This window comes from Saccopteryx bilineata, chromosome 1, assembly GCF_036850765.1.
Source record: "Saccopteryx bilineata isolate mSacBil1 chromosome 1, mSacBil1_pri_phased_curated, whole genome shotgun sequence".
NCBI lineage: Eukaryota > Metazoa > Chordata > Mammalia > Chiroptera > Emballonuridae > Saccopteryx > Saccopteryx bilineata.
The window spans coordinates 163,465,030-163,490,369 of record NC_089490.1 but is presented as its reverse complement, the minus strand read 5'-3'; the positions used below and the strand labels follow the sequence as shown (position 1 = coordinate 163,490,369).

The following is a 25,340-nucleotide window of genomic DNA, read 5'->3' as shown; positions in this document are numbered from 1 at the left end:
CTATGTTTCACACTGAAAGAAGCAGTGAGCAGTCATAGTATGATAGGGATATTTTTTGATAGCTTTGATGAAATTATATTTGAGATGGATCTTACATGGTGAAAGGAATGTTAGATACAGAAGGAAGAGAAGAACATCACGGAAAGAATAGCTTATAAAAAGCAAAGACAAGCCCTGGCCGGTTGGCTCAGCGGTAGAGCGTCGGCCTAGCGTGCGGAGGACCCGGGTTCGATTCCCGGCCAGGGCACATAGGAGAAGCGCCCATTTGCTTCTCCACCCCTCCGCCGCGCCTTCCTCTCTGTCTCTCTCTTCCCCTCCCGCAGCCAAGGCTCCATTGGAGCAAAGATGGCCCGGGCGCTGGGGATGGCTCTGTGGCCTCTGCCCCAGGCGCTAGAGTGGCTCTGGTCGCAACATGGCGACACCCAGGAGGGTCGCAACATGGCGACGCCCAGGATGGGCAGAGCATCGCCCCCTGGTGGGCAGAGCGTAGCCCCTGGTGGGCGTGCCGGGTGGATCCCGGTCGGGCGCATGCGGGAGTCTGTCTGACTGTCTCTCCCTGTTTCCAGCTTCAGAAAAATGCAAAAAAAAAAACAAAAAACAAAAAAAGCAAAGACAGACCCGACTACATCTGAGAAGATGAGGCTTTAAAAAGAAAAGCTGAGGATCTTAAATGCCATGCTAAGGAGGTTATACTTAATTTTGTAGAGAGAAGGGAGTCATTAACTTTAAATAGATGGTATCATGAGTTTAAATTTTAGAAAGAGAAATTTGTTGTATCTGGAAAAATGTTCTAACAGTTCCCAACTATAGAGGACGTGCCTCTCCAGCAAGCACCTGGAAACACTGGGACATTATTTGTCACAATGACTGAGGGATTCTACTGGCATCCAGCAGGGAAAATCCAGGCATGTTTATGTCCTATATGGAATGGAGCAGTCTCCTATAATGAACATTCTTCCCCAAAACCTAGTTGTACTCCCACTGGGGAAAAATGAATTGCTAATTTAGTAAATGTTTAGTAAAGATTTATTATTAAGGCTTTCCATATACTGAACATTTAAAAAATTCTACTCATCTAGTTTTAAAAATAACCAAGAACAAATCCTTATTCAGTAAGCACAGGAAGTAGTACAAATAGAACTGTCTCACTGGAGAGGGCTCCACTTCTAAGTGATGGCCAGGTAACTCTTTCAGAACCCTCCAATGGATAATAATCACAAACTCTGGACAAAATGTATTAACTATCTGAAAGTAATGGAAGAGGTTGATATGACAGAGGAGAGAACACTTGGAAGAAGAAAATAGCATTGACTTTCCCAATTTGTATAGCTCTTAGCCTAAAGGCAGTTCCCATTCTGTATCATGGGAGCCTATAGCTTTTATTGACTTGAAGAAGCATAGGACAGAGTTGGGGGCAATGACAGATGCTAAAAAATGAAGGGAGAAATCATAGTAAGGAAAGAACCAGAGAAAAAGCCCTAAATTCTGTGTATAAACTCTGCCCCAGAATCTTGGCTGGTCTGAAGCATGCTTACACAGGAAAGATTCCAAGCAGAGCAGCTAGGTTAAAGAACTAAATAGATTTGAGCCTCCACCAATTGCAGGGGAACAAGAGCTTGTAACAGACATTCAGCCTAATTAATTGCCAGCCTATTAAAAAAAGTCTTTGGAGAAACATATCAGAATCCAGGATGTCTACATTTTTTTACCCATGTCCAGAACAAAATCTGAAGTACAGGATATGAAGAAACAGGAAAATATAATCTATTCACAAAAGAAAAGACAATCAAGGAAGACTGTCACTGAGATGATCTTGATATTGAAATAAACAGAAAAAGAATTCAAAGTAGCTATTATAACTATGTTTAAGATTGTAAGAGAAAATGTGCTTGTAATTAAAAAAAAGAAATAACAGAAATATACATTATAAAAACTAAATAAAATTTTTATAACTAAAATATAGAGATTGAAAGAAAAAAAATTCATTGAATGAGCTTAAAAGAATGATCACAGAGAGTAAGTGAACTGGAATATAGACAAAGTGAAACAATCCATTTGAAAAAAGGAAAAAATGAGAAAAAAAATCAACAGAACCTCACAGATCTGCGAGATATCAAAAAGTCTAACATATGTATAAAGAAAGAGAGAAAAGAGAAACATTACATTGAAAAACTACTGGACAAAATAAAGCAGGCAGAGGAAAATGATATTATAATGCAAGGAGGGAAAACAATTTGAGCACTACTGACTTCTCATTAGAAACACCGCAGGGGCAGAAACAACAAAACAATGCCTTTCAAGTGCCACACGGGGGGAAAACTGTCAACATAGAAATACACTCAGCAAAAATAGTCTTCAAGAAGGAAAACAAAAAAAGATATTTATATATACATGTAAACTATGACACAACTAATTTCCAGAAGTCCTAAACTATAATAGATATTAATTTTTTTCAGGCTAAAATGAATGATACTACAAGAAAAGTTGGATCTTTGAAGGAATAAAAATATTAGAAATGACAGTGGGCCTGACCTGTGGTGGCGCAGTGGATAAAGCGTCGACCTGGAAATGCTGAGGTCGCCGGTTCAAAACCCTGGGCTTGCCTGGTCAAGGCACATATGGGAGTTGATGCTTCCAGCTCCTCCCCCCTGTCTCTCTCTCTCCTCTCTCTCTTCTCTCTAAAAATGAATAAACTAAAAAAAATTAAATTAGAAATGACAGTGTAGGTAAATATGAGTACTTTTTCTTAATTTCTTTAAAATATATATGACTGTTCAAAGTAAACTGCCATCTTACTGTGGGGTATATAATGTATGCTATTTGTAAGACATATGACAACTATAAGGTAATGGATAGGGTAATGGGGCAAACATGCCTATGTGGGTACAGTTTTTATATTTTATGTGTAACAATACAATATTAACTGTAAATAGGCTTTGAAGAGTTGTATATCTGGGTACAGGTTTGGTTTACACAGGTGTATGTATTTGTGAAGATTAATTAGTATATTTAAGATATATGCATTTTATTACATGTAAATTTTACCAAAAAAGAAAAAAAAAACTAAAAAATTTATTTCTAAGGCCTGGCTGGTTGACTCAGTTGTAGAGTACCTGCCCAGCATGTGGATGTCCTGGGTTCGATTCCCAGTCAAGGCACACATAAGCAACCATCTGCTTCTCTACCCTTCCCCTTCTGCCTTCTCTCTCTCTCTCTCTCCCTCTCTCCCCCTCCTGCAGCCAAGGCTCCACTGGAGCAAGTTGGCCCTGGCACTGAGGATGGCACCATAGCCTCACCTTAGGCACTAAAATGGCTCTGGTTGCAATGGAGCAATGGCCCCAGATGGGCAGGGCATCACCCCCTGGTGGGCTTGCCGGGTGGATCCTGATCGGATGCATGCCAGAGTCTTTCTCCCTTCCCGCTTCTCACTTAAGAAAAAAAAAAAATTGATCTCTAGCTGATGATATGTGTTTTATTTAAGATTTTATTTATTCATTTTACGGGGGTGGGGGGAAGAGAAGGGTGGAAAGAAGCAAGCATCCAGTCCCACATGCCTTGACCAGGCAAGCCCCAGGCCTGGAACCAGTGACTTCAGTGTTTACAGGTTGCTGCTCTATACCCTGTGCCACCATAGGCCAGACATGATATATAAGTTGAAGTCTTAAATGAAGTGTACTGACGTCTGAGACCTGTATCAAAACAATAAGACAGGTTGATTGATGGCTAGAGAGATGGATAAATATGTGGTAAAGTGAATGCGGTAAAACTTCAGTTGTAGAATCTAGGCAGGAGGACATAAGCATTTTCTGTAAAATATTTAACTTTTATATGTTTAAAATGTTTCAGAAGAAAATGTTGAAAAAAATAATGCTGCCAATCTATATTTATAACCAGGTCAGGATGGAAAAATAAAACAGAAAAAGCAAAAGAAGATAAACAATGAAAAGAAAAAAGAGGTAGTCAAGCTAAAACAGGTTGAGAACACCAAACAGTAAGAGAGACAGGAATGAAAAAGCAAAGTAAAAACAGAAAGAGATAGAGGGCAAGAGGCCATTCACTGGAAAACAGGAATGATAAAAGTTAGCACTACTCTTTGTTTCCTGAAAATTTCATGTGATAGTTTTGAAGTTAAAGATTAGAATGCTTTTGTCAGGGAATTCAAAAGTATGTACTTGTGAAAATCAGTAAGATATTTGCTTCAGAGTGATAGAAAGTATTTATTAACAGCCTAAAAGTCTCTTTGACTTTCCAAAGTTGTTTATCTTATGGTCTGTCCTTGGAAATCTGTAGTACATCATTCGGTTGTAATACTGACTTAGGGCCAGATCAGGAGGAAAGCTAGAATTCCACATTTCTAGGGATGAGTTTCTGCTCCTCCAGTTCCCTCCCCACAAACTAGCAGCTCTCTCCATCACGTGCTGTGCCATGCCAAAGCTGGTACTCTTCACCTAGAGGGATTTCCAGGGAATTTCTGACCTGCCATATAAATATACCGCTCTTCATCATTCCAATGTTAACTTTTAATTATCAACTAATTATTAATGAGGATATACTTCACGTATTAGCTCTCCACATAGCAGTATTTTTCCTCTCATTATCCAATCATGTAACTAACATCTGTGAGGGCAGAACTCATGTCTAGGTTTCAGGAGTACCTACCACAGTGCTGAGCATGTGAAAGATCCTTGACAAATATTTACTGAGTGATTTAATAAAAAATGTTTACTATCATTTACAATATTCTTTTCTCAACTGATTTCTGAACAGAAATTATCAACATTAGGAAAGTAGGAAAGTTTGACTAAGTATTTAAAACATAAGTTCTAATAATATATTGTTTTTATACATGTAAATCTTAGATTTTAATATATTTTGCTATCCTAAATGGTTTAAAAGAGACTGTAACTTGACTAACCTAGAAGTTTTTAAAATTAAAAGTCAAATAATAAATTATAAAAATAACTGCCTATTTTGCATTTTAACAATACTCTTCTCAAGGTTCAAAGGAAAGAGGAGCTGGTATAGATTGCTATTAAAGTAAGACTCAACTTTTATGAAAACTAATAACCTCAGATCAGAATCAAATAAATTTCAAAACTCAGTTTGAGAGAAAAAGGAAAGCCTTTAGTTAAAATCTTTACAATAAAATAATTATGATTATAAATCTCTTTAGTTAAATATGTACATATTACATGGTATTTTAAAAAAGAATGGAAATGAATAGCTTTTCAGGCAAATCTAATGCACAAATATTCCATCTTTTAGAGTATAGTGTCAGTTTAACATTCTTAAACAGCTGTGTCCGACAATGGCTCTGCTTTTGTGCAAAACATGATAAGCAAAATTAAAAAAAATTCTGCAAAATTCTTTAGTTCCTCAAGAAAATTACTAAAAAAGAAATTAGTAAAAGAAAACAAGGTTGTACACTCAAGCTTGATTGTATACTGAGGCTCCAAGGACCAGCACTAATGTAACCCCATATTTGCTAACTAAGTCCTTGGGTAGCTTTTAGTTTGAACTTAAACGTTCAAGTCTTAGCAATGGTGCTTTCATGCAGCCACATGGCCAATCAGGTAGATGTTGTCATAAAGGTGCCCTACAAAATCTTCGCTAATATTCTGAGCAGCACGACGGGTATTTCGAATAAATTCTCGTTTTGACATTTTATTCTTCACATGAGGGCTAGTGAGGTCAATGGAAAGTAGAATCAAAGAGTAGCACAGTACATAGACAGCATCTGGAAGGAAAAAGAGATATTTCAAAATGTGGTTCCAAAGGCATTATATAATGCAAAAGTGTTCATAATTTCAAGAGCTCAAGATTAGATTCTACCTATAAGATTACTAAATCATCCCAGTTTGCCTGGGCCTTTCCCAATTTTAGAATTGGAAGTCCCATGTCCTGGGAAAATGCCCAGTTCTGGGCAAACAGGGATGGTTGATCATCCTAACCGAATACCAACTCAGCACTTTCTTCAATTAAAAAGAATTTTACAATAGTTCAAGAGTTTATAGTGAGTGGGAATTTAAAACTCTAAATTTTAAAATTTCATAATTGGCTCTATTTTAATCTTGTTTTACAATGTAATATTCCCATTTAACTCCCCATTATATATACATATATATATATTTAAATTGAATTTAGTCAGTTGACACTGGTTAATAAAATTATACAGGCTTCAGGTGCACAATCCTACAACACATCATCTGTTCACCGTAGTGTGTTCATCACCCCCAGTCAAGTCGCGGTCCAGCACCATTGATGCCCCTACATCCTCCTCCACCACCCCCACTGCCCCCCACAGTCACCACACTGTTCTCCATGTCCATGAGTTTTTTTCTTTTCTCACTCAATCCCTCTAGCTCCCCCAACCACCGACACATAAAATATATTTGTACTGTCAGTATATTTATCTTCCTATTAAAAAGAAGTCACATATTTATTTATATATAGTTTTACAAAAGTTTGATTTAACTTGAAAGTATCTTTAATGACAAGAAAATGTATTAAGTTGGTACTAGAAAATTAAAAATATAAACAGCTCATAAGATTATTACAATATTATGTCAGATATGTATTTTAAAGGTCTATGGAATTTACATATTAATCTGAAAAGTAAATCTTTAAGAAAAAGATTACTAAAGCTGAGAACTATACAACAAAAAAATTTCCTTCTTTATATATATTGAGGCAATAGTTTATGTTTCCTATTAAAATAGCAACAAACTTCATTCTATCTGCTACTACTACTTGATACAAGTATGGTGCTGTATTTCAGAATCCTACAGTCTTACTAAAGCTAACTAAGTATTATATCTTGTAAAAGTATGTTCAACTAATTTCGTATGATAGGTAAATATTTTGTAATCTCTGCTTAGTAAGGTAAGCACAATAACACTTTTGATATGAAGAGATATGTAAAGTTATATCCCATGAAAAAATGTGACTCCAGCTACACACACACACACACTCACACTCACACACTGAACACTAATTGTATTATAAACACAGTTCTAGGTGTTATCTATATAATATATGGATTATGAAAGCTTTAAAAATAACTCCTCAAATTTTTAATTAGATTTGTAAAACTACCAATGCTCAAAGAATTTAAAAAAATTTATTGCTAAATCCAATTTTCCTCCAAAACAGTATATTTACTATATATAAATGATAGCTATAGTGAACAGTAAAACAAATATTTGTAATTTTTCTTTACAGTGAGAAAAATGTCTCTTAAACTGCTGTTTTACTTGGAGGTGGGAGTGACAGGAGGAAGGAGTTCACTATATATATTCTTACCAGGACTAAGGCCAAGTTCTCTCATTAAATCAGGGTTACAAGCACAGAATCTATGTGAGAACTTCGTTATAAGAGTTTCAAGATATTCCCCACGCTCTTCAGGGGCATGGATGTGACGGAAAAATTCTCTCAGTGCATTGGGCAAGAACTGATTTCTAAAATTATGCAGTGTTACAAGGTCATCCAAGACATCTCTCCTAATAGGAAAAGAAAAAGACACAGCTTTAGTTAACTTCTCAATTAATCATCATTTTTGGATAAGAGCACTTTATCAAGCACCAGATCAGCTAATCCAGTAAAGTATATATAATTCCTAAAATAAAAATATTTGAGTGCAATTATTTAAGAAATTAAATGATTAAAAATATTTCATTAATAGAATAACAAAACAAGGTAAAACTATACTTCTAATCATAAAATGAAAAATGAAGTTTTTAATATTAAATAGGGTAGCTACTTTTCAAGTATCTTCCTGGCTAACTCCATGTGAGCAACATAATTCTTTATTTTTTAAATTATGAAAGTAAAGTCTTCACCTTCCATTCCAATCCACATCACCAGAGGTAACAATTATTTATGCACACAATAAAAAATATCTACATGGGCCCTGGCCGGTTGGCTCAGTGGTAGAGCGTCGGCCTGGCGTGCGGAAGTCCCGGGTTCGATTCCCGGCCAGAGCACACAGGAGAAGTGCCCATCTGCTTCTCCACCCCTCCCCCTCTCCTTCCTCTCTGTCTCTCTCTTCCCCTCCCGCAGCCGAGGCTCCATTGGAGCAAAGATGGCCCGGGCGCTGGGGATGGCTCCTTGGCCTCTGCCCCAGGCGCTAGAGTGGCTCTGGTCGCAACAGACCGATGCCCGGGAGGGGCAGAGCATCGCCCCCTGGTGGGCAGAGCGTTGCCCCTGGTGGGCGTGCCCGGTGGATCCCGGTCGGGAGCATGCGGGAGTCTGTCTGACTGTCTCTCCCCGATTCCAGCTTCAGAAAAATACAAAAAACAAACAAACAAACAAACAAAAAATCTACATGTACTATGTAGTGTTCCAGAATTTTCTTTTGCTTATTTAACAGAGTATATTGTGAACAGCTTTTAATGTCTTTGCATACAGATCTCTTTCTTTTTAATGGCTCCACATTACCCAATCTTATGAATGTAACAATTCTAATGATACACATGTAGATTATTTACAATTATATAAATATTTGTGTATATATTTGTGTGTGCATGTAATTTTTTATCAATAGCATTCCAATAGGCAATTTTTAAATAAATACATTAATCCTTACTGAACTAAATCATGATTATATGAACATAATCTTTAATATCTACCAGTTGCTTAGGGCAGGGATAGGCATACCACAGTTAGTGGACCAAATAGAGACACTGCCTGTTTTGTAAATAAAGGTTTATTAGAATACAGTTACACTCATTTGTTTGTGTACTGCGTATGTCTGCTCTCATGACACCAATGGCAGAGTTATAAGTAGCTGTGAAAGAGATCACACGGTCGGTAAACCCTAAAATATTTATAGAAACGATCAGGTTCTTTAGAGAGAAGCTGATCTGTAGGTATCTCACATTTAAATATTAGAAGAGTTAAAATCATCATCTTTATGTAAAAGATTTATTTCAATGATCAGTATGCTGGACTGTAAACTCAAAGACGGAGTATGTTTTTTTACTGAGAGAAAGACAGAAAGACAGACAGATAGGCAAACAGGAAGGGGGAGAAATTAGATCAATTTGGTAGCTGTGGCACTTTTGTTGTTCATTGATTGCTTTCTCATACATGCCTTAACCTGGTGTAGGGGACTCCAGCCAAGCCAGTGATCCCTTGTTCAAGCCAGTGACCTTGGCTTTCAAACCAGTCACCTCAGGCCAGAGACCATGGGGTCATGTCTATGACCTCATGCTCAAGCCAGCAACACCCCCACCCCCCCCCCCCCCCCCCCCCCCGCATAAGCTGGTGGGCCTGTGCTCAAGCCAGCTACCTCAGGGTTTCAATCCTGGGACCTCCGCATCCCAGATCAACGCTCTATCCACTGTGCCACAACGGTCAGGCTGGGGATTATGTGTTGTTTTGTTTTTTTTTTTTTGTATTTTTCTGAAGCTGGAAACTGGGAGAGACTGTCAGACAGACTCCCGCATGCGCCCCACCGGGATCCACCTGGCACGCCCACCAGGGGCGACGCTCTGCCTCTCCGGGGCATCGCTCTGCCGCGACCAGAGCCACTCTAGCGCCTGGGGCAGAGGCCAAGGAGCCATCCCCAGCGCCCGGGCCATCCTTGCTCCAATGGAGCCTCGGCTGCGGGAGGGGAAGAGAGAGACAGAGAGGAAGGGGGGGGGGCCTGGAGAAGCAAATGGGCGCTTCTCCTATGTGCCCTGGCCGGTGGGGATTATGTTTTAATCAACTGCATAACCCTCCTCTCTAGCAGTTTCCAGAATATAATAAATGCAGATTGCTGTTGAAAAATCATGAGAAATAAAAAGATTGAAAAGTACAATAAAAAGGCAACCACATTTTTGAGCCATTCACTTAGGTTAGTACGAGATCCATAATTTTAAAAATGGTAGTCACATCAAATTGTTATCCCAGTATTTTTTATATCCATTGATAACCATAATTAAAGAGTACAAATGAATGACTATCTAGTCAGAAAAGCTAGTAGGCATCATTTCTAACAGTGCAAAACATGCTCTTAAGTGACACATTTTTAGGATTTTCAAAGTTGTACATGACACTTTTGTGTAGTATCAATATGAAAATATACACATTTCACATCACTAGGATTTGTGAGTTTATGATTAGAATTTGTCTATTTGATTTTTATATGGGCAATTCCAGAATTCAGAACTTTTAGTTACCCAAACTCTTAGATTTTTATGGCTAGTTATTAAGAAAAAGAACTGTGTTTTTTTCAAAACTACTTGGTTTTGGTTAGCTATTACAAAAATGTTGGGCTTCCATTTTGTGTGTGTGTGTGTGTGTGTATGCGGGGGGGGGGAGGGTTTTTATTTTTTGTGTTTTTTTTTACTTTTACTTTCTTTATTGGCAAGTTAAAGCTTGCAAAGAAATGACTTGTAAAATACAGGAATCTTTTTCCTGTCTTTACTCAATTTTGAAACTGGATAACTGCTATGAAGTATAGTTTTTAAAGTAAAACAACTCATAAAAAGCATTAATGAACTTATTTCTGATGAAAAATAACTTTTTTTTTTACCTTTCATCAAGATAAATTCTCAGTTTTTTCCAATTTAGTGTTCTTGTACAGAAGATAAATTTTGCTATTTCCTTTGGTGAATCGTCTAGGATACCCTTGGACATAAAGTAGTTCACTCCCTAAGGCAGAAAGACAAATCTCATAAATAAAACCAGTCTTTATTTATAAATTTAACAATTAGGCAATAGCAGAACAATAGCTATAAATTCTTTCTAGCATTAATAGACTTTTTATAGCTTTAACATGCAAAATACAAGCTAGAATTTGAACTGAAACTATTACTTGTGGCTGATAGTTTTACATGCAATGAAAAGTAGGAAATTCAAAGTTAAGACTCATAAAGAAATCTTAATTCAATTTTCTGGCTCACGTCAGTTAAAACTAACTATATAGAGATATAGCCTAAATTAGGAAGGATGTTGAAGAGAGTTGGGAGAAACTACTATATGGATTTCAAAATAAGCCTTATCACAAACAATTCCGCTATCTAACAACAACAAAACACTATTTCTTAAAGTTCAGATACACATTCTAATATACTTTTCAGGAAAATTGACTCTTGAGGAAAAAAAGATTCTCCAAATGAAAAACTAACAACTTTATTTGGAAAACAAAAATAATTATTTAACTTAAAGCCAAGACGGCACAATTCCAGGTCAGTTTATGGGTTATAAATACTTTGGCTTTAAGCATTGCTATATTCTACAAGAATTTAGCTCTAACACACTGAGGCAAAACATAAAACAAAACAATTTATGCTTTTTATAGGATTTATCTTTGAATTTCCTTTTCTCTGCATGCAAAGTTTTCCAGAGAAGCGTTACTCAAAAGTTTGCACCTGCTTTAGAATTAAATCAACAACAACAAAACATCAACAAAAAAATCAAACACTAAAACCAATGTTCTCTCATGTTTAAGGAGGTCACATTCAAATAATTGCCTTAATGTGGATTTGAATGTGCAGTTATTGAAATAAAAGGCAGGTGCGTTTATTTCAACTCACAGTTATCCAGATACATGCATTACCAGGAATGCTTATGTCTGGAGAATAGCACATTGTATGCAGCTAATTGGTAGAGAAAATGACGTATTATATACACCCAACACATTGTTTTCACACATAAATTCCTTCAGCATTTCTTCCCTTTATAAACACTTACATAGCACTCAGAAATATTAGACACATTAAGAATTCAAAAAGCTTTAAGATTTTTACAAAAGACTCTTAAAACTCATAGCATTTTTATATTAAACAATTTTTAAGTAATTTGGTACAAGGAGATAATGCATTTGAAAGGTTATAATAATTCTTAAATTGTAATTCAAAGATAAGGGTTTTTTTTATATAAAACTAATTATATGAGCTATCAGATAACATCCTAATGATAACTTTAATGGTACAAAAGCAATCCTAAAGCACTGATTTAAAAAATGTGCACGAAGAACAAAATATGATTATCATGAAACTTTCTTGTCAACTCAATTGTAAGCCATATTTCAGACTACATCATGGATACAAGGCTAGGGAAGGCAACGTGATCAAGACAGAAAACCAAAGAATTTGTTTGGAAAGAGGCTTTCAGCAATTGTCTGAGGGGGCAGGAACTACAGAAATAGGAATGCTTGTTCCATCCTTTCCTCCATTAGTTTGAATAATTGAGAGTTGACTGTATGTTTAATTGATCCACTCAGCAAAAAATGTCAGGTTTTTAATAAACTTCCTGCATTTAAAAGAATAACAATATATAAGAAGTGCTTAATTTTAACCCAAGTGATTCAAAGACAAAGAAGTGGCAAATATTATTTAATAGGTTCTTTATTCGTACCTACTTGTAAATCAATATTTAAGACATGTAAAGCTAATTCTAATCTACTTTTTAACAATTATATAAGATAAAAAACACTAATATGATTCATTAAATAACATATAAATCTCTAAGTAGGTGATATATAACATTTTAATATCATTTGGTGCTCATTTGCTATAAATTAACATTGGTATTTGCCTCACATAAATATCATAAAAGTATTCTGTTGGTCATTTTCTTTTTTATTGATTCCATGTCTGAGACTTTAATAGCTAACCTAACTTGTTCAGGTTTGAACATGTGGAAAAGCAAAGAAATGCAAAGGATATCTACTCTGAAATGTGGGAAAAAGGAAAAAAAAAAAACAACCTCACATACTTCCAAGCCAAAGGACAATCAAAAGTAAAAGATAAATGTTATCAGTTTAGAGTAGAGAGAAATGACTGATAATAAAAAGCCCACATGTTGCAGAAGACACTGATTTAAAGGAAGCATTGATGCATTTGGTCTTAGAAATGTTGGTAGACACAACTAGAAAGGCACTGTAGACAGCTGGCAATAAGATATAAAGAAAAAATTGAGGGTTGAAGGTACAGATTAAGGATCTTAAACAAGAAGAATAAGTAAGGGAGTAGATAATGAAAAGGATAGGAAGAGAATAATGCACCACAGGCTAAGAGCCTCTGAAATTAAAAGAAAAGTACACAGTGCAATTACATAGCAGAGTTAAAGGAGCATAATCTTCATAAGAGGGACCAAATTATGGCTCTGCCACTAAATGATTATGTTACTATAAACAATTTTCCCAACCTTTTTGAGCCTCGGATTCCTAATCAGTAAAAATTAAAAGGCTACTGTGAGGATATGAAAGTGCCTAGCACAGAACATGACTAGTTTCCTTTATGTTTTAGACAGCTCATGGAGACAAAAATGGAAAAAGAGGGCATTGAATTTGGTGATTGAGAAAACTGATAGTGACTTCCAAGAGGTCTCTTTCTAAAGAGTAATGGGGACTTTTAAGTCCAATTAGAAAGCTAAGGAAGAGGCTGGCCAGGCAGTAGCACAGTGAATAGAATGTAGGCCTGGGACGCTGAAGACCCAGGTTTGAAACCCTGAGGTTGCCGGCCTAAGCATGGGCTCACCAGCTGGAATGCGGGGTAGCCAGCTTGAGTGTAGGGTCAGCTGGCTTGAGCCCAAAGGTCGCTGGCTTGAACAAGGGGTCACTGGGTTAACTAGAGCCCACCAGTCAAGGCACATATGAGAAAGCAATCAATGAACAACTAAAAGTTCTGCAACTATGAGTCTATGCTTCTGAAAGAAAGAAACACATGGTAAGGAAACAAGGAAGGAAGGAAACAAGGAAGAAAGGAAGGGAGGGAAGGAGGAAAGAAGGGAGGAGAGAGGGAGAGAAAGAAAGAAAAAGAAAGAAAACGAGTTAAGGAAGAAAGAAAGCTAAGGAAGAAACACATGGTAAGGAAACAGCATAGACCACTCACTTAAAAATATGTATAAGTACCAAGGAGGAAAACCATGGCAAAATTAAGAGGGCAAAACAAAAGAAAGACCATCAATGGAGAGAAAAAAACTGAAGTGCAGGAGAAAGAGACAATGGGAGCAGAAAGGTAGAGAAAAGGGAAGCAGGGGAGAAGAATGAATACAGGTGAGTTCATTGTGCTTTTTTTTTCTTTTAGATTTACTCATATTTAGAGAGAAAGGGAGGGAGAGAGAGAGAGAAGGGGGGAGGAGCAGGAAGCATCAACTCCCATATGTGCCTTGACCAGGCAGGCCCAGGGTTTCGAACTGGCGACTTCAGCATTCCAGACTGACGTTTTATCCACTGCGCCACCACAGGTCAGGCTCATTGTGCTTTCTAACTGGTCCAGAGAAAAGAGTATTAAAAAAGTTATAAAAGTAGAAAGCAGAATGTATGTTAATTTCCTTCTTCAGGAGGACAAACCATCTGAAGAGAGTTGGAAAAGAGCCAATTAGGATCCTGGAACAAAATGGTAAAGATTTCTATCAAAAATGGTGCAGGGTAAAACAAGAAATCCTTGAGAAATAAACAAAAGGAGAGCCAGGAAGCAATGAGAACCCAGGAAGAATCAATTCATCCCATCTGATGTTAAGCTTTTCTTTAAAAGATGTTTTCAGTGATTCGAGAAAAAATAAATCAAGAAATTTTGAAAAGCAGTCTCCCACCAAAATCTGTTATGCAAATGTAGCACCAAGACTTACACAATCAAAAAAGAAGTGAACTGTGTTCACGTAATTTTTCTAGGTGGCAAAAACAAGTAATTCAGGAAAACACAAACAAATCGCTAAAACCACTATTAAGAATTTAGAATGAAGAAAAAATGTGTTGGAGATTAGTCATCTTTATAACACATCTCTCCACTTACTAATTACTGAGAGAATGGCTCTTTCCCCATAATAATGCATATTTTAAGATATAACTACTTTGTTTTTTTCTATTACATACTTTTATTTTCTCTCATGTTTTAATAAAGTGTATTTTTAAAAATCAAACCACTATCATCCACAATGTGCTTCAAAAGCAAAGTCTACTACAGATATGTTCAGAACCAGAAAATATATATTTGGGAATAGAGTGAATTCTAGAAAACTAGACGTGCAATGCTAAACAAAAAGTACTAACTTTTTTTGTGAACTAAAAACTACTTAAAAAAATAAAGTCTTAATTAAAAAAAAGTACTGGCTTTTGGCACAAGCACTTCGCTGAAACACTGTGTAGCAATTGGTCAATAAGGAAATCACTAATGAAACAAAACTGTAGCATACTAGGTACCACCCTTAATTTGTTTTCCTAAAGAACAGCTAAGGAAATACTTCTAGTGAAAATTTTGGTTTAGCTAGTTTTGTTCAACTCTGCCTTTGAATATACTGTAAAAATCTAGTACTGTGACTACTACTTTTCAGGCAATAAACCTGTCCTTACAGCATTATATAATAGAAAGCAAACTGGACAGCCTATTTAATTATTTTTTAACGAAGACTTTAAAAATAACAAATCCTAAAAGCTTAACAATTAATATTCATAAAACAAAATATTTTAATCTAAGTTTCTAATTTTTCTTTCACTACAATACTATTAATACTCAAGTATACATTGTAACCACAGAAATGAAAAATTAAAATGTAACATTTTCACATCAAAATGATATAAAAATTAGATGATGCATTATGTTATGAATACTTTTCTTAATTATTTCTTAAAAATTAGCACATCAGAGGACAGCCCTCTACAAGTCAAATAGAAGTATCCCACTGTCTTGTTTGAAAATAACAGCCTCAATGATTAAGATGACTGCTGATATTAATTCTTCTTAATAGTGTTTTCAGAATTGCTAAGAAAAGTGCTAAATCTATTAATTTTTATTCAGTCCAGCAGTTCTTAATTCTCCCTATCATATTAACATGTGCTCTATTAAGGGAAAAAACCCCACATGAACTTGAATAGGTAGAATTTACCTAGGTATATGTATTTTGCAAATAAATATCAACACCTTGCTTTTTAGCTAAAGTAAAATAAATACATAAACTTACAAAATGTGCAAGTTTAAGTCTAGGTATCTACTTTGTCATCCCATTTCATTCTATCCACTAACCTTTGCATTGTTTTCTGCCTCTGCAAGTTTCCATGCCCCATGCCCCTCTCCTGTGTGTAACACTGACCTCAGCACATATTTCAGAAATGAGACACAATGCTTTTATTCATGGTTATTTAAGCTACTCATACCTATAACAATTGTTAGTCCCAATCCAGTCACTAGATTCAAACATGACAGTAAAAACAGGTTTTTAAAGTTGTCCTATGTAGAAAGATAGTTTTATTACAAAAGTAATGTTTCCTCTTATTGAGGTACACATAATTAGGCTATTCACTGCAAGGCTTTGTGTGATTATAACTCAGAAGAAAGGAGGCATGAAATTTGGAAAATAAATGTAAAGACAGTTTTGATGTTAGTTGGAAATGTGAGCTACAGATTTCAGTTTTGTGTCTTCCCCAGGAAGAACAGAGAGCACACACTGTCCATGCTTACGTGAGGGAAATGACAGCTGTGAGGAGAAGAGAAGGTGCCAATATCCTGTTACCAATTCCCTCTGGTAGTTACTGAAATTGGTCAGAACATTATATTTTATCTTGATAATGGAGAGTCATACTGTTCAGTTTTGAGTATGGAATACGGAATGAAATCAGTTTATTCATGCACCTTTTTTGTATTGACAAGAATTTCAGCTTCCAAAAACAATTTATGAGTGACTCTTCAATACATTAAAGTGCACAACGGTCAGGAATTGCTGAGGACAGTCACATATACACCTTATTTGTAGCCAAAAGAAGCCAACCGAAAATCTCATATAAAGGAGAGATAGTTCAAATAAAACTAAGAAAAAAATGACAAATTCCCTCTAATGCAGTCCAGAGAAAATGGAAGAGAGGTGGACAAATATTTCCAATTCTTTTTCATAGGAAAGCAATGATATTAGACAAAATAACATGAACCGTGATATCTAAGGTTTTAGATGATGATAATTAGTTCTAATAGCCTCAAACAGAAAAAGAGCCACATCTGTGAGTTCAAATAGTTCCCAGAAGAGTCACACGCATGCCTGGGATAGAGCAATAAGATGATGAATATGAAAGTACTTCCTAATAATTAGATATAGCAATCATTATTGTATTATTATTGTTAAAGTTGCTGGTAGCTTTTCTTGAAAAAGTCCCTTCTATCTCAAATATGTCTGATAATTAGAAAAAACATTTTAATCAAAATATGGAGATAAAACTCTGTTAGGTTGAGGTATGATTAATAACAATTCAAACTAATAAAAAAGGGACACATTTGGACACCAACATTAGTGAATTAAAAAAAATCATATCCCCAAATTTTATTTACAATGTGTGTGTGTTTTGATTTAAACAACTCTACTTAAAGTTTTATCATGTTACCCAGATTCTCAGATGTATGTTCATAAATATATTTTTAACAGCTCTTAAACAATTTTAAAATAGCATTATAAAACCCTAAGTCTTAATAATAGAAAAGCAGAGAAGCAACTTGGGATTTAAGTGCTAGTTTCACCGCCAGCCCATGTGTATACTCATGTAGTTAAAGTATCTGTCCAGCCCACCACCATTTCAACCAAGACACATGTTTAATTCAAACATTACCTTGGACCCCGAATTACTGCTTCGAACGTCCTCAAGAAGACTAAACTAAGTAGCACCACTGAAACAAAAAATTACTGTATATACAAAAAATTGCTCATTGCAGGAAATAAAATGAAAAGCAGAATATCAGCATAAAGCTGGGAGATGTTGTGACCAATACATACTTCATGAAGGGTCACCATTAGGTATCAAATGTTTAAATACTAGAATCCAAGTTCCAAAAGAGGAAAAACCCACAGCCTAGAATAGTGCCTGCCTCTGGTAGTGTTAAATTGTAGTTGTATCTCTATTTATTATAAACTTAAAGCTGAATTTTGATGAGCACTTAGAAGTACTACACTCCTAGAAGCACTAAACATACATTATTTAATTTAATCTTTAAGATACCACAATGATATAGGAACTGTTATTTTCCCATTTTACAGAGATGAAACTGAAGCACAGGGAGTTTAAATAATTTTCCCAAGGTTAAAGTCATTTAACTACTAATGGAGAGATACTTAATAAATATTTGTTGAATGAATGTTTGAGTTTATCTGTACAAAGATTCCAGCTGACTTTGAAAAGAAGCTGTAAACTTTTCAGGATTAATATAATTCAATTAAGGGGGAAAAAATAAAAATAACACCAACCAAAACCTGTAAGTGAGGCCAAAACTCCAGTATGCTATGAAATGCCTCAAATTACAAACTCTCAAAGTTTGGAGTCATCAGTCCATATAATAAAAAACAACAGGCCCTGGCTGGTTGGCTCAGCAGTAGAGCGTCGGCCTGGCGTGCGGGGGACCCAGGTTCGATTCCCGGCCAGGGCACATAGGAGAAGCGCCCATTTGCTTCTCTACCCCCTCCCCCTCCTTCCTCTCTGTTTCTCTCTTCCCCTCCCGCAGCCAAGGCTCCATTGGAGCAAAGATGGCCCGGGCGCTGGGGATGGCTCCTTGGCCTCTGCCCCAGGCGCTAGAGTGGCTCTGGTCGCGGCAGAGCGACCCCCCGGAGGGGCAGAGCATCGCCCCCTGGTGGGCAGAGCGTCGCCCCAGGTGGGCGTACCGGGTGGATCCCGGTCGGGCGCATGCGGGAGTCTGTCTGACTGTCTCTCCCCGTTTCCAGCTTCAGAAAAATAAAAAACAACATGTCATTTTGCTGATGTAGTTAACTGCTAATGGCCAAAACTGGCTCAAAAAGATCTTAAGATTTTGATTATAAAGAAGGGATCTCTAAACTTTATAATATCATAGAGGAAAATTCTATAATCTTACATATAGATGGACACTACAATTAGCTGGTTAAAAAGTGCACTTAATGTAGTGTTTTATTTGTACTTCCACATTTCAAAAGCTACAATTAAATTGATGGATGCTATATAATTGGTGACATCTGAGATTGAGAAAATATTACCTTTTAATTTCTAATACAGCACTTATATTTTGGAGTGGCATCTACTGTGACATTGCTGGCAGCAATGGCTAAATGCAGGAAAGATAGAGGAGAAACAATACCTTGGACACTGAAACTGAGAAGTTAAATCTAGAAAGTGATGTCAAGGTTCATGGAAACTGGTCACATGTGATAAGAAAGACTATCTCAGAAGTGTCAAGGTGGTCAGATAGGATAGAAAGGAAATAAAAGCCAAATCAATTTTTCTTTGAAATGTACTTAAAATATTTACTGGCATATTGTTATTGCCAAGTGTCTAAGCACATTTATCTAAATTGGTAACAAGACTCAAACAAAGCAAAAAATTGCTCATTTTAGCATTTCACACTTTAAAATTTATAGTTATGTGTGTATTTACTAAAAATATTCTAGTAAAATATTCTAATTTTATTCTTTCCTCTAATGCAAAGTCCTAGATTAATACACTGTCCACTACTTTCAGTTTACTTTCATCCCAGACAGTTCACACTAAATGAGATAACAAATAGCATATCTCCTATAGGATACTAAGGAAAACAAGCAAAATCCATCAGGTGGTTTGACGGAAGAATAAATTATGGAATACTCTTGGCCTGAATCTCTTTTTCAATTAGACTAAGGCTAGAAACCAGCATGGGAAATATGATTCTCTTTGAAGCTTCTAAAAGGGTGCGTCTATAAACATCCTTGGGTGGACTGATTCTAAACCATATGCTAGAATGACTCTTGGAAACAAGAAAGGGGGAGAGAAGGTAGCCATGATGTTGTATGGTCAGGGTACAGTGCAAAATAAAGTTAAATTTAAAACAAATATTAAAGCTTTACCCTAATAGACACAGGATAAAGTTGCCTTCTTAACCATAAAATCAACACATGATGGGTCAGATTAAAAAGAGATACACACATATATACCCATATACCCATCATGTTACCCTTGAAAAAGTAAATGGTCTCCAGTTTAGTATGACTTGACTAGTTGTAACCAGGTTGAAGGTATTAACTTATCTATTTAGAGGATAATATTTAATGTCTGAGAGGCATAGTGTTGCACTTTGACTCTATTGCTGTTCTGGGCAAAGGTTCTTTGCCAGTGAACTTCAGCATTTTAGCACTTCTGGGTAAAGAACAATTCTTATAGAGGAAAAACTGTATTTGGTGAGGGACTCCTTTCTTTGTCAACTAGCTCCTTTTGCTCTAAATTATCATCAGCAAATCTGGGGATAAATTAATTCACTAATGAAAAACAGCAATGCTTATTTTTATAGAAATGTGTTTGGGATTACACACCAAACTCCTGTAAGTTTGGTTAATAGCAATACCAGTGGTGAAGGTGATGATTATGCAGCATTAGGATGTTTTTGACCGCAAAAACAGGCACCTCAATTCAAAAAATTAAAGGAATTTATTACCTTGCATAACAAGAAGTTCCAAACTAACATGTTCCAGGTTGCTAGGCTCACACATGACATCATGGACCCAATTCTTTCTTTCCAATGTGCTATTCTAAGTATGTTGTTAACACCCTTGTGGCTGCTGGAGTCCTGTTATTACATCCCCATTCACCAGTGTCTAGCAGTGTGCATGTATATTTGTACAAACACACTCACACTCTCTCACATACACAGTTCTACTTCTCCATGTTTCTTTTTAAAACCTAAACATAATCTTCTCCAATCTCACAGGTCAGATCTGGATTAAATGGATGTCATAGAAGCTAAGACGTAAAGAATCAAATGATTAGCTTAGAAAAAGTAGGTTTATAGTTATTCCCATGGAAAATAATACATTAATTAATAAGTAATAATAAAACTGTTTCATGTACTCACAACTGTAAACCTACTTTTGCCCCACCCTGTCTATTCAACTTTTGGGGCTGGGACTGGAACAAGCCTTTCAGCTGGTCCACAGTGAGGAGTCTAAGGGATGGGCTTTAAACTGCTGCCCATATAGGGCCACTGTAATTGTTTTAGAAATTACTTTTACCATTGGACAGAGCGGTCTTTTTTTTTTTTTTTTTTTTAAATAAATTTTTATTAATGGTAATGGGATGACATTAATAAATCAGGGTACATATATTCAAAGAAAACATGTCTAGGTTATTTTGTCATTAAATTATGTTGCATACCCCTCGCCCAAAGTCAGATTGTCCTCCGCCACCCTCTATCTAGTTCTCTGTGCCCCTCCCCCTCCCCCTAACTCTCTCTCTCCCTCCCTCCCTCCCTCCCTCCCTCCCTCCCATGTCCTCCCTCCCCCCACCCCTGGTGACCACCACACTCTTGTCCATGTCTTAGTCTCGTTTTTATGTTCCACCAATGTATGGAATCATGTAGTTCTTGTTTTTTTCTGATTTACTTATTTCACTCCGTATAATGTTATCAAGATCCCACCATTTTGCTGTAAATGATCTGATGTCATCATTTCTTATGGCTGAGTAGTATTCCATAGTGTATATGTGTCACATCTTCTTTATCCAGTCTTCTATTGAAGGGCTTTTTGGTTGTTTCCATGTCTTGGCCACTGTGAACAGTGCTGCAATGAACATGAGGCTACATGTGTCTTTACGTATCAATGTTTCTGAGGTTTTGGGGTATATACCCAGTAGAGGGATTGCTGGGTCATAAGGTAGTTCTATTTGCAGTTTTTTGAGGAACCACCATACTTTCCTCCATAATGGTTGTACTACTTTACAGTCCCACCAACAGTGGATGAGAGTTCCCTTTTCTCCGCAGCCTCTCCAACATTTGCTATTACCCGTCTTGTTGATAATAGGACAGAGCGGTCTTAGAAAAAGGAACTCTAAAATATCTCCCGAGTTCCATCTTGTGTTCTTCCCTACTGTGTGCCAGTAACTCTTCTCTTCCAGTAATTAGACTTACTCACCTCAATCACAGAATTATTTCCTACCCTCATAGCCTTTTGTTTGTTTGGTTGATTTGATTTTGGCCTGTTTGGTCAGTGGCAGAAGGACCTAGTAGAACAAGAAGGTAGTCTCAGCAACCAATTTATAATAAATTTTTGTGCCTCTGGTACCAATATTTCCCCCTTTGGGTATTTAGGCCTCTAGACTAGCAGAGCCCAGAAATATGGGAAGCTGAACTACAAACCTTCCAAGTGGCTCACTAGTAAAAAAAAGTGTTGCAGATGCTTGGATGCCTGCACAAAGACCATTTTGCTCTTTTCATTGCTTCTAGCATCTCATTTACAGTTACTAAATCATGTTCAGTTTAGTCAATCATGTAATCCTTTCTATTCTGCTGCTCTAGGGGTGTTCATCTAATTCAGTTCTATTCATAAGAAATGAGCACAAGTATACTGAAAACTCCTGAAAAACACTTTTTCCTCTTTAATAAGCATAAGAAATTCAAAGAGAGAGTTTCTTTGTCTTGTGTTGAGGGTCCTTTCACATGAGAATGAGATATTTTGAGCAGGGGTAGCCATCTGGTTACCAAGAAAGGACAAAAGTCAATACAATGAGGCCCATGAGGAGTTAACTCATAACTTCACTGAAATAACTCTGGGATACCACCTCTGGGTGTCACTGATAGTAACAAATGTATATGACTTCAGCCATTATTAGTCAGATTTTCTGCTCCTTCACGCCAATACATACAGGGAAGAGTGTGTACTGCAGGTAGCAGATCATAAGTGTGCTACTGGCTGAGTGCAGCAGCACAGAGAAGGGCACTGAGGACAGATTATTCCTAGGTATATTTTAGTTTCTAACATGAGCTTAGAATTTAGGAATTTTAGTTGACCTTTCTTTCTTTATGTTATCAGGCATTGCTTGAAGTATACCTTCATCGTACTGCCAAACAATACATTTGGGAAATGCCTATCTGTAAATTCTGATGAGCCCAATCATGGTTTTCTAGTCCTAGCAATAAAAATAGAAGTTAATTTTCATCACTGTTGCTATGTTATGAAGTAATGGTAGTGCACATTTTGGTGCTCTATGTTGCAGCAAAAAAATCAGTAAGATTTAATGTCTGAGATAGTATTCATAAGAACTGAACATAAATTTCTATGTTCCTTTCTATAATGGAGAACTTCTACAAACTTCCTGTTTATATTTTAGCCAGTCCAACAACAAAAAGAATATGCTATCTTTTTTATTTTTTGCATTTTTCTGAAGTGAGAAGCAGGGAGACAGAGAGACAGACTCCCGCATGCACCTGACCGGGATCTACTCGGCAAGCCCACTAGGGAGTGAGGCTCTGCCCATCTGGGCTGTTGCTCCATTGCAACCAGAGCCATTCTAGCGCCTGAGGTGGAGGCCATGGAGCCATTCTCAGCACCTGGGCCAACTTTGCTCCAATGAAGCCCTGGCTGCGGGAGAGGAAGAGAGAGACACAGCGAGAGGAGAGGGGGAAGGGTGAAAAAGCAAATGGGTGTTTCTCTTGTGTGCCTTGACTGGGAATCAAATCCAGGATTTCCACACACCAGGCTGACACTCTACCACTGAGCCAACTTGCCAGGGCCAAAAGAATGTTATCTTGAAAATAATTTCCTTATGCATTTCTGTCTAAAACACATGCACAGGTCAAATTGAAAATATTTCTCATTAAAGATTCTATCCCAGATCAATCTAACAAAATGCATAGAACTGTATGCATGTGGGTCTTTTTGTATGAGCACAGGAAAAATGTGTGTATAGTTTAAAATAACCTTTACCTGACCACAATGAGGATATTATGTTTAAAAACTTAAAAATAAATTTACATGAACAAAACTAAACCTATAATAAAGTTTAAAAACCATCTTTACAGAACATTAAGAAAAACATGTTCACTCTCAATTTTTCATAATCTAAATTTAAAAATAATTAGGTAAAAAATGTTCAATACTACATAGAGTACAAAGACTATAGCTTACTGGATGATAAGTAAAATTACTTTATTACAATACTGCTAGGGGAATAAAATCAACACACGTAATTTGTACATGCATAAGAAATACAGCCTAATGTAAACAGATGGTTTTCAGCACATTCCTTGACTCAAATGTGGTCACCTGCCACAGAGTACACAAGCTCATGCAAGAAATCAAGACTTTACATACAGCTGAGATCACAAGGCATGCATATAACAACAGCGTGCTCGATAAATCGTACCACAAACTGTGCAGATCTTCTCCCCCACCCCATGAGCCACTGCCAGCAGTTGTTGTGGAGTTTGGTTACCCATATCCGTGATATGAATGATGTCCTTTGGAGAATCTTGCTCCCTGTGGCTGTAAGTATCCTTATTTTGATAATATTTTAATGATGCTTGCTATCAAAATGTTAAGTAGAGAACTAGAAATTATGGGAAAATAAACTTTTTTTTTTTTTTTTTTTACAATACCGAACAATTATATATATCTTATCTCAGGTATTTACAATAAACACCACTTACATTTAAACATATCATCAAAACTAATAATTTACTTCTTAGGCTTAAATCAAACCAAAATAACACATCTGATGACAGTGCTCCAGTGAGGAGAGAGAAAAAAAAAACCTTCATAAAGTACTTCCTAATTTCTAGCACTAAAAAACATGGCAAGAGTCATTCTAGGCCCTGGCTAAAGTATGACTCACACAGAGAAGTTCTACAGAAAAACATTTATTTGGCTATCTCTTTCAATTATATGATTTCAATTTTGAAGGCTTGACTTGGATAAACAACTAAATTGATATTATTTATATTAGTCAATGGAAGAAAGTATGAAATATAGTCATTAAAATATATGTTTCCCCTCATTTCTCTGTATCTATAAGTGTATTTCAATATCTTTCTTTGCCTATTTACCCTAAGTACATTCTTGTAAAGGCAGAATTCTACTTTGCTATTAAGGCAATACCAGTTAACTTACTAATATTCAAAAAAGCACAGAATTTTAATTCTGGAATTACAGGTCACTTTGAATGGTACAACTCTCTGTCTCTTAGCAGTACTATGTGCCCCTTTCAGAACAGGGAATTCAATCCTTTGGACTGGTCTAGGATATCTTTATATCAGGCCAGGGAGTGAAGAAAAATAAAGTACAGCCAACTCTCAGGAACAATGGGAGATAGGATGGATAAGTAATTCTGAAGATCTAAAAATCTTATTTATAACTTCAATCTCCTCTCTTAGCAAACATTTGACTCAAAAATTAAAAAAATTTTGTCAGATAAAAAAAGGACTTTAATTTTACTTCTTTTCTCTGCCTCTCTCCAAAAGTTCTAGAGGAGGTATAATAAGAACTGCATACTATGGCACATGTAGCCACAAAGATGGAAACATATTTTGACATCTAGCTTTTCTAATTTAGATATATAAAAATATCCATCACATTCTAGTATCTGAGGATATCTATATTTTCATCTTTGCATAAAAAGAATGGCTTTAAAATTTGTTTAAAAAATTGGTACTCCTTTCACAAGGAAT

General features: G+C 36.4%; 1 protein-coding gene across 3 annotated transcripts in view; it reads right to left on the bottom strand.

The window, feature by feature from the left end:
- Positions 1–5,102: 5,102 nt before the first annotated feature.
- Positions 5,103–25,340, bottom strand: part of FBXO8 (F-box protein 8) — a 42,379-nt gene continuing 22,141 nt past the window's right edge. For all 3 annotated transcript variants that reach the window (XM_066279052.1, XM_066279041.1, XM_066279062.1), the window contains 3 exons: positions 10,520–10,638; positions 7,303–7,499; positions 5,103–5,737 (listed from right to left, as the gene is read on the bottom strand). In XM_066279052.1, the coding sequence (XP_066135149.1) occupies positions 5,550–5,737; positions 7,303–7,499; positions 10,520–10,638 (504 nt within the window). In that variant the 3' untranslated portion in view covers positions 5,103–5,549. The remainder of the gene's footprint in view (positions 5,738–7,302; positions 7,500–10,519; positions 10,639–25,340) is intronic.